This window comes from Leucopleurus acutus (genome assembly GCF_964270905.1).
Source record: "Leucopleurus acutus genome assembly, chromosome: 16".
NCBI classification, from domain to species: Eukaryota; Metazoa; Chordata; class Mammalia; order Artiodactyla; family Delphinidae; genus Leucopleurus; species Leucopleurus acutus.
Window position 1 is genome coordinate 44,745,711 of NC_139158.1, and position 15,330 is coordinate 44,761,040.

Sequence of the window (15,330 nt, forward strand, 5' to 3'; positions counted from 1 at the left end):
GCCTTTTATTTCTTTTTCTTGCCTAACTGGACTAGTTAGAACCTTTAGGAGAGTACCGGATAAAAGTGGTTTGAACAGAAGTCCCTATCTTGTTCCTGATCTTAGGTGGAAAGCGCTCAGTCTTTTACCATTAAGTATAACATAACTCTGAGTTTTTTGTAGATGCCCATTATCTGGTTAAGGAAGTTCCCTTCTATTCCTGGTTCACTGAGAGTTTTTATCAGGAATGGATGTTGGATTTTGTCATATCCTTTTCTGCATCTGTTGAGATGATCATAGAGTTTTTGTCTTTTAGTTTATTAGGGTCATCAAACTTTATTTTAGACTGCAGTCCACATAGTCTCTGTTACAGCTGCTCAGTGCTCAGTTGTAGCACAAAAGCAGGCCATGGAGCTAGCTTTCACATACAGCATGAAGTTTGCCAACCCCTGTTCTTCTATTCCTTATTCCTAGTGATGTTTATTATTTCCTTTCTTCTGCTTACTTTGGGTTTAATTGTCTCTTTTTCTAAGGTGGTAGCTGAGGTCACTGATTTCAGACCTTTTTTTTATGATGCAGTTACTTAGTGCTATGAATATTCCCCTAAGTACCACTTTTACTCCACCCCCACAAATTTTAATGTTTTCATTTTCAGTTAATTCAAAATATGTTCTAATTTCTTCATTGCTTTGTGGGTAATTTCAGTTTCCAAATATTTGCGATATTCCAGATGTCATTCTGGTCTTAAATTCTAATTTAGAAGAACCTACATTTTTTTTTTTTTTAATTTAGTGGAGTAGAGTTGATTTACAATGTTGTGTTAGTTTTAGGTGTACAGCAAAGTGATTCAGTTATACATATACATATATTCATTCTTTTTCAGATTCTTTACCCATATAGGTTATTACAGAATATTGAATAGAGTTCCCTGTGCTATACAGTAGGTCCTTGTTCGTTATCTATTTTATGTATAGTAATGTGTGTATGTTAATCCCAAGCTCCTAATTTATCTCTCCACCCCCCCCCCCCCACATTTCCCCTTTGGTAACCATATGTTTGTTTTCAAAATCTGCGTCTGTTTCTGTTTTGTAAACAGAATTTGTATCATTTTTAAAATTAGATTCCACATATGAATGATATCATAATGTTTGTGTTTCTCTGTCTGACTTACTTCACTTTGTATGATAATCTCTAGGTCCATCCTTGTTGCTGCAAACGGCATTATTTGTTCTTCTTTATGGCTGAGTAATATACCGTTGTACATATGTACCACGTCTTCTTTATCCATTCCTCTGTTGATGGACATTTAGGTTGCTTCCATGTCCTGGCTATTGTAAATAGTGCTGCGTTGGGGTGCATGTATCTTTTCAAATTATGGTTTTCTCCGGATATATGCCCAGGAGTGTGATTGCTAGATCATATGGTAGTTCTATTTTCAGTTTTTTAAGGAACCTCCATACTATTCTCCATAGGCTTGTACCAATTTACAGTCCTACCAACAGTGTGGGAAGGTTCCTTTTTTTCCACACCTTCACCAGCATTTATCATTTGTGGACTTTTTGATGATGGCCATTCTGACTGGTGTGAGGTGATAACTCACTGTAGTTTTGATTTGCATTTCTCTGATAATTAGTGATGTTAAACATCTTTTCATTTGCTTTTTGGCCATCTGTGTATCTTCTTTGGAAAAATGTCTATTTAAATCTTTTGCCCATTTCTTGATTGGGTTGTGTTTTTTTTGACATAGAGCTGCATGAGCTGTTTGTGTATTTTGGAGATTATCCCTTGTTGGTTACTTTGTTTGCAAATATTTTCCCCCTTTCTTTGGGTTGTCTTTTTGTTTTAAAGTTTCTTTTGCTGTGCAAAAGGTTTTTAAGTTTAATTAGGTCCCATTTGTTTATTTTTTTAATTTTCATTACTCTGGGAGGTGGATCAAAAAAGATATTGCTGCGATTTATGTCAAAGAGCGTTGTTTTGTTTTGTTTTTTTAATTTATTTTTTGGCTGTGCTGTGCTGCTTGTGGGATCTTAGTTCACCGACCAGGGATTGAGCCCAGGGCCCATGGCAGTGAAAGAGCTAAGTCTTAACCACTGGACCACCAGGGAATTCCCTAAGAGTGTTCTGCCTATGTTTTCCTCTAAGAGTTTTTTCTCTTTGGCCTTACATTTAGGTCTTTGATCCGTTTTGAGTTTATTTTTGTGTGTGGTGTTAGAGTGTTCTAATTTCATTCTCTTACATGTAGCTGTCCAGTTTTCTCAGCACCACTTTTCCCCATTGTGTATCCTTGCCTCCTTTGTCATAGATTAATTGACCACAGGTGCGGGGATACAAGAACCCACTTTATAGTGTTGAGTCCTCCTATCCAGGATCTGATCTTTCCATCTATTCCAGTGGTTTAAGGTTTTTCTCATTCAAGCATGTACAATGACTGTACAGACAGATAGTGGGGAGGTGCAGCAGCTTCAAGACAGCAGTTGCCTCCAGGAAGGTTGAATGCAGTAGAACAGGGACTGCGCTTTTATCCAAAATGTTGTAACAATGTTTTTAATACATCTGAATGTTTATGTAATACATATGAATGTTTCTTATGAAACTGTTTTTCTATATCTTTGAAATATTTTATAGTTTAAAAAATACTTAGGGGCTTCCCTGGTGGCGCATTGGTTAAGAATCCGCCTGCCAACGCAGAGGACACAGGTTCGAGCCCTGGTCTGGGAAGATCCCACATGCCATGGAGCAACTAAGCCTGTGCGCCACAACTACTGAGCCTGTACTCTAGAGCCTGCAAACCACAACTACTGAGCCCGTGCGCCACCACTACTGAAGCCCAAGAGCCTAGAGCCTGTGCTCCGCAACAAGAGAAGCCACCGCAATGAGAAGCCCACTCACCACAGTGAAGAGTAGCCCCTGCTCGACACAACTAGAGAAAGCCCAAGCGCAGCAATGAAGACCCAATGCAGCCAAAAGTAAATAACAACAAAAAAACACTTAGAAATCAATTTTAATAGAAAAGAACTTTTATTGCAAATACCGTGACTCTTCATGTTACAGTAGTTTACTCTGATAAACCAAATGGCCATAATTTATGTATATTTTGGATATAAAACTATACTTTTTTTTTTTTTTTTTTACATATAATATACTTTCCAGTGTGATGACACTTCAATGAGGAAAAGATTGCATTCACAATAGAAACCATCCTCCCTGAGTCCACAGCCCTAAAATAACAAGCACTGTCCAAACATCCCTGCAGTGGAGCTGACCTCAACAAAGGGGCTTCCCCTCCTCTACCCCTCATCGCCAGTTGACAGTCACAGGAAGTGAAGCATTTCTGGAGTGTCTGTATCCACCCACTATGGAGAATGCCAGTGACTCAACCAGAGCAGCAACAGTGAAATGGCAGAACTGCAGAGCCCTGACTTTGCATTTTAGTCTCTGTAGCCAAGGTCAGAAGTAAAACATTAAAACTATTTTACCATTTACCTTGCTGAGAGCCCCCATAACCTGTTCCACTAGTAAGCAGCAAATTTAGGAATTTTACGTAGGGACCACTAAAAAAATATATAGTCTTTTCCGACATGTCTGTTTCCCCAGCATCTGGCACATAGTCGACCTTCATTAAATGCTTGTGGGGCGAACAGAGAGTCATAATCCTCATCTGTCCAGGGGTGTGCGGCCAATGAGCCATAGAAGTTAATGGCATCACAGTGGTTTACTTTTAAAAGATGTTCTTTGAAAATGAACTCCAGGAAGAAAAGCAGTCTACACAGAGAGAGATGCTGAAGCGATCTTACTGAGTAGTTTGTTGAGAGCTCTAACTCTTTCTTCCAAGAATCGGGATTTTTTCTCAGCACCTCGTTGCTTCTCTTCAGTGACCTGAAGCGCTTTCGTTAGGTGAGCATTTTCCACATAGAGCTCCTTGAGCAGCAAATCGGATCGTGTATTCTTTTCAAACTGGACAGGGGAGAAAGCCACACTGCACTGTGAATCTAATGCAGAAATGCCACGCTACCAGCTTGCCCCTCCCAGTCTTCCACGTTGTTCAAACCACAGTTTGGGGATTCTTAACAAATTGGAAGCAAATATTGGACGTAATGACAATTTTTGTTAGCCTGGCAGGAGAGAGGAAATTGAGAATCTGATGAACTATGTGGTAGAGAAAACTTAAGCCAATTTTGCACAAATTGATTTTTACCATAAAATGAAGACAAAAAGACCAAAATCTGTAGGCCTCAAAAAGGAAGGAAATTGTCAAGAGTACCCAAAATGTTTGGCTCATCTCAGTGTGCTCTGCAGGCCCATCCCGTCACCCAGGACACAATGAGGCACTGTGGTCACCACACACACAGCAGCTGTAGAGGCTTCAGTGATGGGGACACAGGCCACACTAGGCAGGATGCTAAGACACAGGGGTCCCAGATTTGCGCTTCGTGAGTCAGCACTACATACATTCACTCAAGTAGTTAACTGAGCAGCTCCGTTGGCCAGGTGCTGCCCTAGCAACAGCCCTGCTCTCACAGGGCATGTATTCCAATGGAAGGAGACAGACCAGAACCAAGCTCGCAGTTTTGGATGGTGGGACTGGTGGTGGACCAGTGTTGGGTGGTGGGACCTGCTAACAGAAAACCCAGGAGGGGACGCACAGCTGAGACTGAGGTGAACAGAGAGGGCTTCTCTGTACGTTGACATTTGGACGGAGAGCTGAATAAAGCACCGGGTAAGTCAGCGAGGCTGTCTGGCATGAACATTCCACGCAGAGCTGGCACATGTGGGGATGACAGGAATGGCCAGGAGGCCTGTGAGGAAGTCAGAGCTGCCATGCTGGCTGGGCAGGGGGCCAACGGGAGGGGAATAGGTCCTGCAGAACCTTGAAGACCACTGTAAAAACTGCCTTTTACTCTGAGGGATGTGGAAAGACTGGAGGTTTCTGAGCGGAGGAGGGCCAACACCTCCGTCACATTTGAAGGTGACTTGCCGCTGAAAGCACATCAAAGGAAACAAGGACACCAGCTGTTAGGACCCAAGAGATGGGGGCTCTGTATCCCACGCTGAAGGCCTAGCTGAAGGATGAGATGGGAAGGGGTCCATCAGGACTCTAAGGTTTTGGACTTGGGCGGGCAGGTGAGGGCACAGACAGCTCTGAAGGACTCCTGTAAAGAGGAGCAGAGAGCTGGTAGGACCAGGGCTCTGGAAGGTGGTGTTGAGACAAGGCTCCAGAGGAGGGAAGGGCTGGGGCAGCTGGGAGGGGACACAGGCACATGCATTTCTTTGGGCACTTCTGGTCTTCCAGTGAAACAAGCACAGAGCACAGCTGAGGGGAGAGGTGCTGGAGGTCAGAGACAGGAGGGAAAGGGCCCACCGCAGAGGGCAGTGGGGGCAAGGGTGTAGTTGGGACAGCTCCCTGGCCACCCTGGCACCTCCACGTGCAGGAGCCTCAGGATTCACCTGGGGTTTGGGTTGAGGTTTTGCCAGGAGTGACTGCGGGAGTCACCGAGTCTGACTGCTGGGAAGGAACGTGAGGACCAGGGACAGAGAGGGTGGGAGGATGGCAGTGCCGGCAGGGGAGGGGCTGCAGAGATGCGGGGGTGGTCAGGAGCCGGTGGCCTGCACAGAGTGACGCTGCCCGGGGACCTGCAGCTCCGGATGCCGCAGATGAACCATACTTGACTGCTACGTAAGAAAAGTATTTCTACAGATTCTCATGTTTTATTTCCTGTAGCTCCAAGTAGAACTTTTAGGGCAGCAATGGCCTCTCTCTCTCCCCCTCTCAGCGATTCCACAGGACATGGGGTTCTCTTGGGTTATGTCTCCCTGATCAGCTACTTGAATGCCCAAACGAGGCGTCATCACTCACCTGCTCTTTCAGCTCACGCACTTTCTCTTGGAGGAGCGCTTCCACGTTCTTCAAAATCATTTCCACCTCCTCCACCCGCTCTTCTGCGGCTTTCAGCTGTTTTTCATGCGTTTCCTGCACAAAAGGAGGTTAGAGACGAACACTGTACATTTTAAAAAGAATCATCACGGGTTTATTTACTTTAGAATGGAAATTAGCTGAAGTGTGCAAATCTGAGTGTGTGGATAACCTTTCATCCCTAGAGGGACGGTTAGAAATGTCTCACAAACCACAAAGCTGCATTTCTCATTGCAGTCTAAGCAGATCAGCAGACTGCTTTGTGCTAGGATTTGTCCTTTGAGTCCTAAATGACTCAAAGGTGAGTTTCCCCAAACACGTTAGTCTTTCTAAAGGATTTGACTAAATTTCTTTGTTTTGTCAATAATCTCTCACAGTTTAACCGTCTCTCCAGCATAACGTTTTTGCACAATGCTGAAAGGCTAGTCTTCATTAGAATTTGTTTTACAAACGTCGAATTTCACCCACCTTTGCAGGCTTGCGCCAGTTCCTCCCTCGTGAAGGTGCCTCACCCTCTGGCCCCACCCCCACCCCCACCTCACGAACTCTGAGGACCAAGATGTGCCCCGCAGGCTTACACTTTAAGGTGCTCACTCACTGGTGCCTGAGAGGGTGCTTTGAGGTGGGAACCACTGCCACCAGAAGTTGACAGAAACGGAAGCACAGAGAGGTTAACTGGCCTGAGGTAGCTCGGCTGGGGTGGTGCAGCCAGGATCCAGATCCCTGCAGTGCGTGCTCTGAGCCACTGTCCTGCTGCCCTTTGAGGCTGAGACTCTGCTTCTATGTGCCTAGATGCCTAGGGCAGCACCTGGCACACAGCCGGGCTCCCCAAGTCTGTGCTGTCACTGCGCTGACCTCTTGTCCAACCGCCCCCCACTCCCTGGCTACCTTTAAACATGCCAAGCACAGCCCACCTCAGGACCTTTGCACCTGCCTGTACTCTCACAGGGCTACACAGGCAGGGACCCTGCCCGTCGCCTCCCTCGCGGCCCCTCTAGCACCATCTTTCAGGCCTGGAAGCGGGGACAGTGTGTGTGGCTGTGTGGCTGGCTGCAGACACATGCAGCCCGGAAGACAGACTGGGGGGCTTTGGGGTGCCTTCTGGGTCAGCTGCTCAACGCCCTCCAGTTCTCAGGGAAAGTTGGGTCCCATAGCTTCCATAAACCAGTCCTCACGTAGTGGGACATCTGCGGGGCCATCTTCCCCTGGGCACCTGGGCAGCTTTTGGCTACGTCACCAGAGAGTCAACCTTACCCTCCCCGTCACCCTCAGCCGGCCCTCAGGCCCCTGTCCTCACTTACCCGTTCCTCCACCTGGAGCTGCCGAGCCGCCTGCCGCTCCCCTTCCAGCAGCTGCTGCAGCTCAGCCACGCGGCCCCGAGGCACCAGCTGCTCCATCTGCTCCATCTGCTCCTGCAGCTGCTGGACCGCGTGGGCGTGCTGGGACTGGGCCAGCCTCAGCCTCGTGGTGGCCCCGTACAGCTGCCCGGGGAGAAGGCACCCAGTGTTGGGGTGACTGCCCAGAGCTCCCGGGTCACTACCAGGCACAGAAGACTGCATCCCTACCTTTAAGGTCACCCCACAAGGAAAGTGTCTGCAGCAAAACCCACGATTCCTAAAGAGCCCGTTTAGCTGAATTCTGACGCCCAGACTCCACGCAGCTGGCGCTTGTGCACAGTGAGAGCCAGGAAGGCCTGCCTGTAATCCTCCACGTGACCTCCCGCCGGGTTACGTAACCTTCTGTCATGTTTACCTTCCGGGTACATTACTGGGGTGTAATTCCTTTAATACTGTGACCCACGCCAGCTGTGTATGGCAGCCTTCCTCTAAGTGAAGAGTTCACACTCCTGACACCTGGCTGCGGCCGGGGTCCCAGAGGTGGGTTACACAGTGATCAGCGAGGGGCTGGGAGCAGGTGTGGATGGACCTCAGCACCCGCTCCCTGGGCACAGAACCCACTGGGGCGTTGGTACCAAGCTGTCCAGAGCCTGGCCACTTCCCCTGATGGACCACCTGGGAGGCCGGATCTCAACACCACTTCTATCACTTGGACTCTGGCAGCTTCGTCTGGAACACACAGAACTTCCCTCTGAGACCCCACAGACAGGAGAGGCAACAGCTCTGCCAGGGGTCCTGCCGAGGGCAGGCTGGAGAGGAGGGCGCCGGCCATGCCAGGCAAGGGCGAGGCTGTGAGCCCGCAGCCCCACTTCCCTCACCGTCCCGTGTCACTGCGTGTCTGAGGGGCCACCCCAGGCGGTTCTCCAGGATGGGTCCCCCCAGAGACACACCCATACACACGGGTCCAGCAGGGCAGCTACTGTGCTCTTTGGGATGAAGAGAGGGGAGGATAGTTCCCACACACCCTCCACCAGATGTAGCCTCCTCCCAACTTTCGAGATTCAGATGGTCACTCTGCAGTCACTCTGGCCCATGTCTGCGCCCCCACCCACCCGAAAGTGCTCTTCACACCCCCTGCCCAGGTTCCTTGCCACCCGCTCTCCACTTGGCTGGGTGGTATATCAGCACCGCCCGACTGAGTGCCCCGAGCCCCCTCCTTGTGAAGTGAGGTGCGGGTGGAGGCTGGGCTGCCTCCGGAGAGCCCTGCTCAACTGCCATGTGAGGAGGGGGACGTCCCCAGAAGAGCAGTGGGGCCACTGCAGCCGGGAAGCCATGGCCTTCGCGTTCTGGATGCCCTCAGACAGCAGCCCCTCCTGCCCTGAATCCAAGCTGGACTGGCAGAATGTGGGGAAGTGATATTCAGAACTCCTGGGCACCGGCCTCCGAAGCCTAGCCACCTGTATGCTCTTCTGGGGGCGCCTGGTTGCCGCACCTCGAGAACCCCATGCCGTGGAGAGGCCGGTGCGGGTGCCCCAGTCCATGGCACCCCTGTAAGTGCCCTCTTGGACGCCTGGCTCCCCTGCTGGACCTGTGACCTTGGAACCACTCATGGCGCACCAGTGACCACTCCCTCCCTCCCCCGTGGCTCTGTGTGCACCTCACCTCCACACACCCAGAGGGTCCCTAGGTGCCCTGGAAGCTCCTTACTTCCCTTCTCCACTTTCATACAGGTGTGTTTCACGGGGGTCCTCGTCTAAAGCACAAAAGGGGACGCCAGCTCATGTCACAGCAGCCTGCTTAAGTGCAGTATCTCCTGCCGTGACGGCGGCTGAATGTTGCGTAGCCCAGCGAGCACGGAGACCTCCGGCAGCCCAGCCCTCCTGCCAGCAGATGGGTCTGACTCCTTAGCCTTGAAGGCTCAATCTAGCCCAGGCAATTTCTCAAGGTTCCTTTGGCACTAAAAGTAGAGAAGGGAGCCCCCAGTACGTGGCGGCACCTCAGGGAAAGCGCCTGCTTGCGGCGGGGGGCTGAGCCCACAGGAGCCTGACAGCACCTCATAAGGCCCCGGTGGGGGGTCCCGCACCCAGACGGACCCCTCTGCAGCCCCGGACCATCTGAGAAGTGACTGTTCACACCAGGTGACCACAGCCAAGTCCAGGAGTCAGGCTAGGGGTCAGTTGGGGAACCTGGTCCAAAGGCTGGGCAGAGGCATGCGGCTTAGAGACCCTCTCCCACGGCCCTTTTCCTGCTGCTGTACCCTGGCCCTCCAAGCACACCCCAGGTCTGAGTCCACACTGGGCCCGTGGCCCTCAGGGCACCTCACCCTGTCACCTCCCTTCTCCTGTTCAAACTCCTCAGAAGAACCAGCCCTGTGTCCCTGAACCTCACGCTGTCAGGCACCCGCCGTCCCTCCTGGGCCCACTCTGCTCACATATGTTTGTACCAGACCACGAACTCCCTGCCTCCCCTGAGCCTGATGCGCGCTGGACAAATGCTGCGGCAGGAGAGCAGGTGGAACAGCCACAGGTATGTGACACCTGGGCTCCACTGGGGGCGAGGAGCGGGGTCACCTCGGGGGCTGCTCTGCCCTGTTGGCCTGGACCTCAGAGGCCACCTGCCGCGTTCCCTGGCCCCTCCATCTGTAGAGGGCACACCGGGAGGCACTGCTATGGCCTCCTCCCCTCGTGAGGAACAGGCGCAGCTCTTCACGTGGCTCACTTGAGTTCAACCCGACCCTGGACTGAGCCTGACTCAGTTGGGCCTGGCGGATGCCCAACTAGCTGGGTGACCTGAGGCAGACCAACGATGCCCCTGGCTGGACTAGTCCCGGCCAGGCTGTCAGAGGCAAGGCTGACCCCTCCCGGGCTGGGACCACCGCACACACCCACCTGGTCCCGACTCTCTTCAAGGGCCTCTCTCAGCTGTGACTGTGCCAGTCTCAGGCTCTGACGTTCCTGAGTCACGTGTTCAAGTTCAAGTTCAAGTTTTTGGATTTGGTTATCCTGTTTTTTAAAAATCAATTTCACAAGTATAAGAAGTATCTTAGCAATGTGATACACGTTTAATGCAGAAACTTCAGAAAAGCAAAAATTACAAAATTCAACTCATCCATGATCCCAGCAGCCCGAGGACCCCACCCGACATTCTGCTGTATCTCCTGGCCCTCCCTCCACACGCACGGACTTCTGTCACTAAGACGTTGTATGCTGTGCTTTCCCCCTCTTATTATATCTTGAGTGTTAAATACTTTTCAGAAACATGGTTTTTAATGGCTGCACCATCATTTACTGACTAATTCAATACTGTCGATGATTCAAAGCTGATTCCAATTCTGTTTTGCTATTATAAATACCACAGCAATGAAAATACTTCCAGCTAAGTCCGTACACAATTTTCAGTAAAGTTCCCACTAGCAGAACCATGAAGCCAGAGCGCACGGACGTTCTTGATGCTCTTGACGTATATTTTGCCATACTGTCCTCCGGAGAGGTTGTACCAACTTACTCTCCTATCATCAAGGTTTAATTCCTCTCTACTACTTTTTCTAGATACCAGGCTTTGTAAAAGCTGCTGAAGTCCACATATTTTCAGGGCTTGCTTGTTAAGTCCCTCCCTTTACCTCCAGGCACATCAGGGCTGTTCCTCATCTGTTTTAGGCCAGCCTGTCTGCCCCTCCCTGCCGCGCCGGCCACTCACCTGCAGCTCCTCCCGGCATGCCGCCTCCTCCAGTCTCTGTGTCAGCAGCTGAACAGTGATGTGATTCTTCTTGCTCTGGGCCTGGTGGGTGGAGGCCTCCTCTCCCAGCTGCAGGACCCTGTGGTTGAGCTGGGACAATTCATCCTTGCATTTCTGACTCTAGAACAAAAAGGAATAAAACACAGATGAAAAAGTTTTTTTGTTTTTTGTTTTTTTGCTGTACGCGGGCCTCTCACTGCTGTGGCCCCTCCCGTTGCGGAGCACAGGCTCCGGACGCGCAGGCTCAGCGGCCATGGCTCACGGGCCCAGCCACTCCGCGGCCTGTGGGATCCTCCCAAACCGGGGCGCGAACCCGTGTCCCCTGCATCGGCAGGCGGACTCTCAACAAAAAGTTATTTTTTTAAACCAACAGCATTCCAGGGTTCTCAACCAGGGACACTCTTGCTCCCCGAGGGACACTTGGCAATGTCTGGAGACCATTTTGGTCATCACAGCTAGCGGGGTGGGGTTACTACTAGAAACTAGTGGGTGAGGAGCTCAGCGTCCCCAGAGTGATGGGCTCTCTGGCCACGGGGCAGAGGATGAACTCTGGTCCATCCAAGAAGCAGCAGGCTGGGCACCAGGGGGGCTCACAGCACATCAACATCCAACCACTGCTCTGGAGAACTGGCATGGTTTTCTTGTTTCTCCCACGGTTATTTCTAACATTATCTTAAGCAATTTGAAGGGAAAAAAAACCCTCGTTATACTTGAGGCACGTGATTCTCTTCAAATCACTGTCATTAAACACAAAATCCGAGGCTCTCGGTGGGGGGAGCACACTGATAAAATCTCCCACTTTGTGGGCAGCGGATGCTGGACCCTGGACGGTGTTGCCTGGGATGAAACAGCAGCCAGCAGGTGACACACGGAAGTGCGTTATTTCCAACCGGCTGTCACACACCTTCACACAAACCACGTTTCGTTCATCTGCTTTTCCCCAGCAGCCGCTCTGGAGGCCGAGGGTCTGCAGCCCTCCGTGCCTCAGAGCAGCGTCCACACACAGCTGTTGGGCACGTCACTGTCGCCCCAGGGCCGGATGTTCCCACCACATCAGCCAGGCGCAGGAAGAAGCCGGCTGGGGCGAGAGCTATGGGTCTCTCCAGGGGACAGCAGAGGTCTGAGAAGCCAGAGGTGACAAAAACACTCCCAGAGGACTTCGCTGGTGGTGCAGTGGTTAAGAATCTGCCTGCCAGGCTGCACTGAATCCATCTGGTTGTGCCTTCCACACACACACACACACACACACACACACACACACACACACACACACACAGGTATAATGATTGATTACTTAGAATGAGTTCCTCTAGGATGACATTTTCTTCTCTAAATTAGTTTTTTCTTTAAATTTAACCTTCAGTTTTGAGTCACTCAGTTGGCTGTTTCAGCATATGATTCTTTGGTTGTCTCCCAGTGATGCCAGATGGGATCAGCACAGCCCCAGGTGCTAGTTGCTAATGCCTATAAAATACCACCCACCCCCACAAAGGAGAATCATTTAAGAGTTCTTCGGACTTCATCTTCAAAAGTAGCCAAAGAATTCATGTGACAGGTTATCCCAGAAAATCTTTTGCAGTTAGTGAAATTAGGGTATAACTAAGAACATTCGGAATACTACACACACAGTTTAGGTGATCTTGGTATAGTGGTGGGACAGCAGTAAAGTATTTAACATGTACATGCTCTGCTGGGGGAGACTAAAGGGAAAGAGGTGTTCAGCCTAGAAAAACATTTCGCAGTGGATTTCCTATGAAGTCAATGTGTCTTGGGTTTAACTTTGAAACAAATTAAAACATTTAAAAACTGACTTACTAGCATTTGTGGATTTCAGATTGAGACCCATGTAAAAGCAGTGCTTTATTCTGTGAAAAAAAAAAAGAATCCACCAGCTGATGCAGGGGACGTGGGTTCGATCCCCAGTCCGGGAAGATCCCACATGCCAAGGAGCAACCAAGCCCGTGCACAACAACTACTGAGCCTGCGCTCGAGAGCCCGCGAGCCACAACTGCTGAGCCCGCGCGCTCTACAGTCCACGTGCCGCAACTACTGAAGCCCGTGTACTCAAGGGCCCGCGTGCCGCAACTACGGAGCCCGCGGGCTGCAGCTACTGAAGCCCGTGCGCCTACAGCCCGTGTTCTGCAACAAGAGAAGCCACCGCAATGAGAAGCCCACACATGCAACGAAGAGGAGCCCCCGCTCGCCACAACTAGAGAAGGCCCACGCATAGCAACGAAGACCCAACGCAGCCAAAATAATAATAACAATAATAATAAAAATTAAAAATAAATAAAAACACTCCCAGAAAGAGTAAGAGCTCAGCAAGGTGTCAGGACACAAGGTTGGCAGGTGAAAATCCACTGTACTTCTATGTCCTGACAGTGAACACGCAGAATCCCACGTGAAAAACAAAACACCATTTCTGGCTTCTGGTCTGGCCTGCAAAGAGCTTGGAAGTCATCACTCCCATCCTCCCAAAAAGAAAAAGCTGAGTAACTGAAAACTCAACCACTCTTCTGAGACCCATCAGAGAACTGAGGTCACAGGGCAACTCAATGCCCTGAAAACTGGAGAGACGGGCAAAGAGAGTCACAGCTCACCAGGAGCTGACGGCTGGAGCCCGAAACAAAGTGGCTACTGTGGACGGAACTGTGTCCACAAACTCTCGGCTGTGTCTGGAGACGGGGCTTGCAGCAGGTAATTAAGGTTAAATGTGCTCAAGAGGCGGGGTCCTAATCTGACAGGACAGTGACTTTATGAGAAGACACAGTGAGAGGGCATCGTCTGCAAACCCGGAAGAGCCTCGCCAGAACCAAGTCAGCCTCGCCTTGATCTTGGACTTCCAGCCTCGAGAACCGTGAGGCAATAAACTTCCGTGGTTTAAGCCACCTGTCTGTAGCATTCTGTATGGAGCCTGAGCGGACTAAGACAGTGACCATTCTGAAGTACACAGAGAGCTCTGTTCTCCTGCCCTCAAGGGAAATGTCCTTTTTACCAGATCAGAACCAGCGTGGGGAAGGGGATACCCAACTGCAGCCCCCTCTAAACTTTCTGACTCAGTACACACCTATCAGAGTGGCTAAAATAAAAGAGTGACAACACAAGCGTGGGCAAGGATGTAGGGAAACGATCAAGCACACATTGCTGGCAGGAACGGAAACTGTTACAGCCACTCTGGATAAGAGTTGGGCAATTTCTTAAAAAACTAAACATGTAACTACCACACAACTCAGCCACTGCTCTCCCGGGCATTTATCCCATGAAATGAAAACCTATAACCACACAAAGACCTGCCTGAGAACGTTCACGGCACCTCTGTGACAGCCCCAAACTGGAATCAGCCCAGCCGTCCTTTAAAAGGTGAGCGTTAAAACAAGCTGTGGGCGACTTCCCTGGTGGTCCAGCGGTTAAGACTCCGTGCTCCCAAGGGCCCGGGTTCGATCCCTGGTCAGGGAACTAGATCCCGCAGGCCACAACGAAGATCCCATGTGCCGCAGCTAAGACCAGGCGCAGCCAAATAAAGAAATAAATATTAAGAAACAGAACAAAACAAGCTGTGGGACATCAATGCCTTGGAAAAGTGTCCAGCGACAGGAAGAAGCTAACCGGGGACACACAGCCGGGAATTATGATATGTGAGAAAAGGCAACCCCAAAGTTCGTATTCTGTATTCCTTTTGTATCACATTTTGAAATGACACAATTTTGGAAATGAAGGGCAGTTAGTGGTTTTCAGGGGTTAGGGGCTGGGGTAGGTGGGCAGGAAGGCGGTGGGTGTGGTCATGAAAGTACAACGTGAAGGATCTTTGTGGAGCTGGAGCTGTTCAGTATCTTGACTGTGGTCGTGGAGACACGAACCTACACAGGGGATAAAATTGCATAGAACGTGACACACACACGAGTACACAAGTAAAACTGGGGAAACCCGAGGAAGGCGCGTGGATTGTATCAATGTCGACATCTTGGTCGTTGATATTCATTATGGACTGATCCCTGTCAATTCACATGTTGAAGCCCAAACCCCCAATACCTCAGAGTGACTGTATTTGGAGATGGGGTCTTGAAAGAGGTGATTAAGGTAAAATGAGGTCATATGAGTCCAATATGATGGTGTCCTAATAGGAGATGAGGACACAGACACATCCGAGGGATGACCACGTGAGGACACAGGGAGAGGACAGCTGTATACAAGCCGAGGAGAGAGGCCGCAGAAGAAACCAGTCCTGCCCTGATCCTGGACTTCTAACCTCGAGAACTATGAGGAAATAAACTTCTGTCGTATAAGCCACTCACTCTGTGGTACTTTGTTACGGCAGCCCTAGCAAACTAACACAGATAATATTATACTATAGTTCCATAAAATGTTACA

General features: G+C 50.1%; 1 protein-coding gene across 1 annotated transcript in view; it reads right to left on the reverse strand.

The window, feature by feature from the left end:
- Window positions 1-2,974: 2,974 nt before the first annotated feature.
- Window positions 2,975-15,330, reverse strand: part of NINL (ninein like) — a 62,247-nt gene continuing 49,891 nt past the window's right edge. Inside the window, exons 18-22 of the mRNA XM_082857800.1 lie at window positions 10,924-11,082; window positions 10,116-10,229; window positions 7,192-7,371; window positions 5,834-5,947; window positions 2,975-3,933 (exon numbers count right to left, since the gene is read on the reverse strand). Of these exons, the coding sequence (XP_082713926.1) occupies window positions 3,742-3,933; window positions 5,834-5,947; window positions 7,192-7,371; window positions 10,116-10,229; window positions 10,924-11,082 (759 nt within the window). The 3' untranslated portion in view covers window positions 2,975-3,741. The remainder of the gene's footprint in view (window positions 3,934-5,833; window positions 5,948-7,191; window positions 7,372-10,115; window positions 10,230-10,923; window positions 11,083-15,330) is intronic.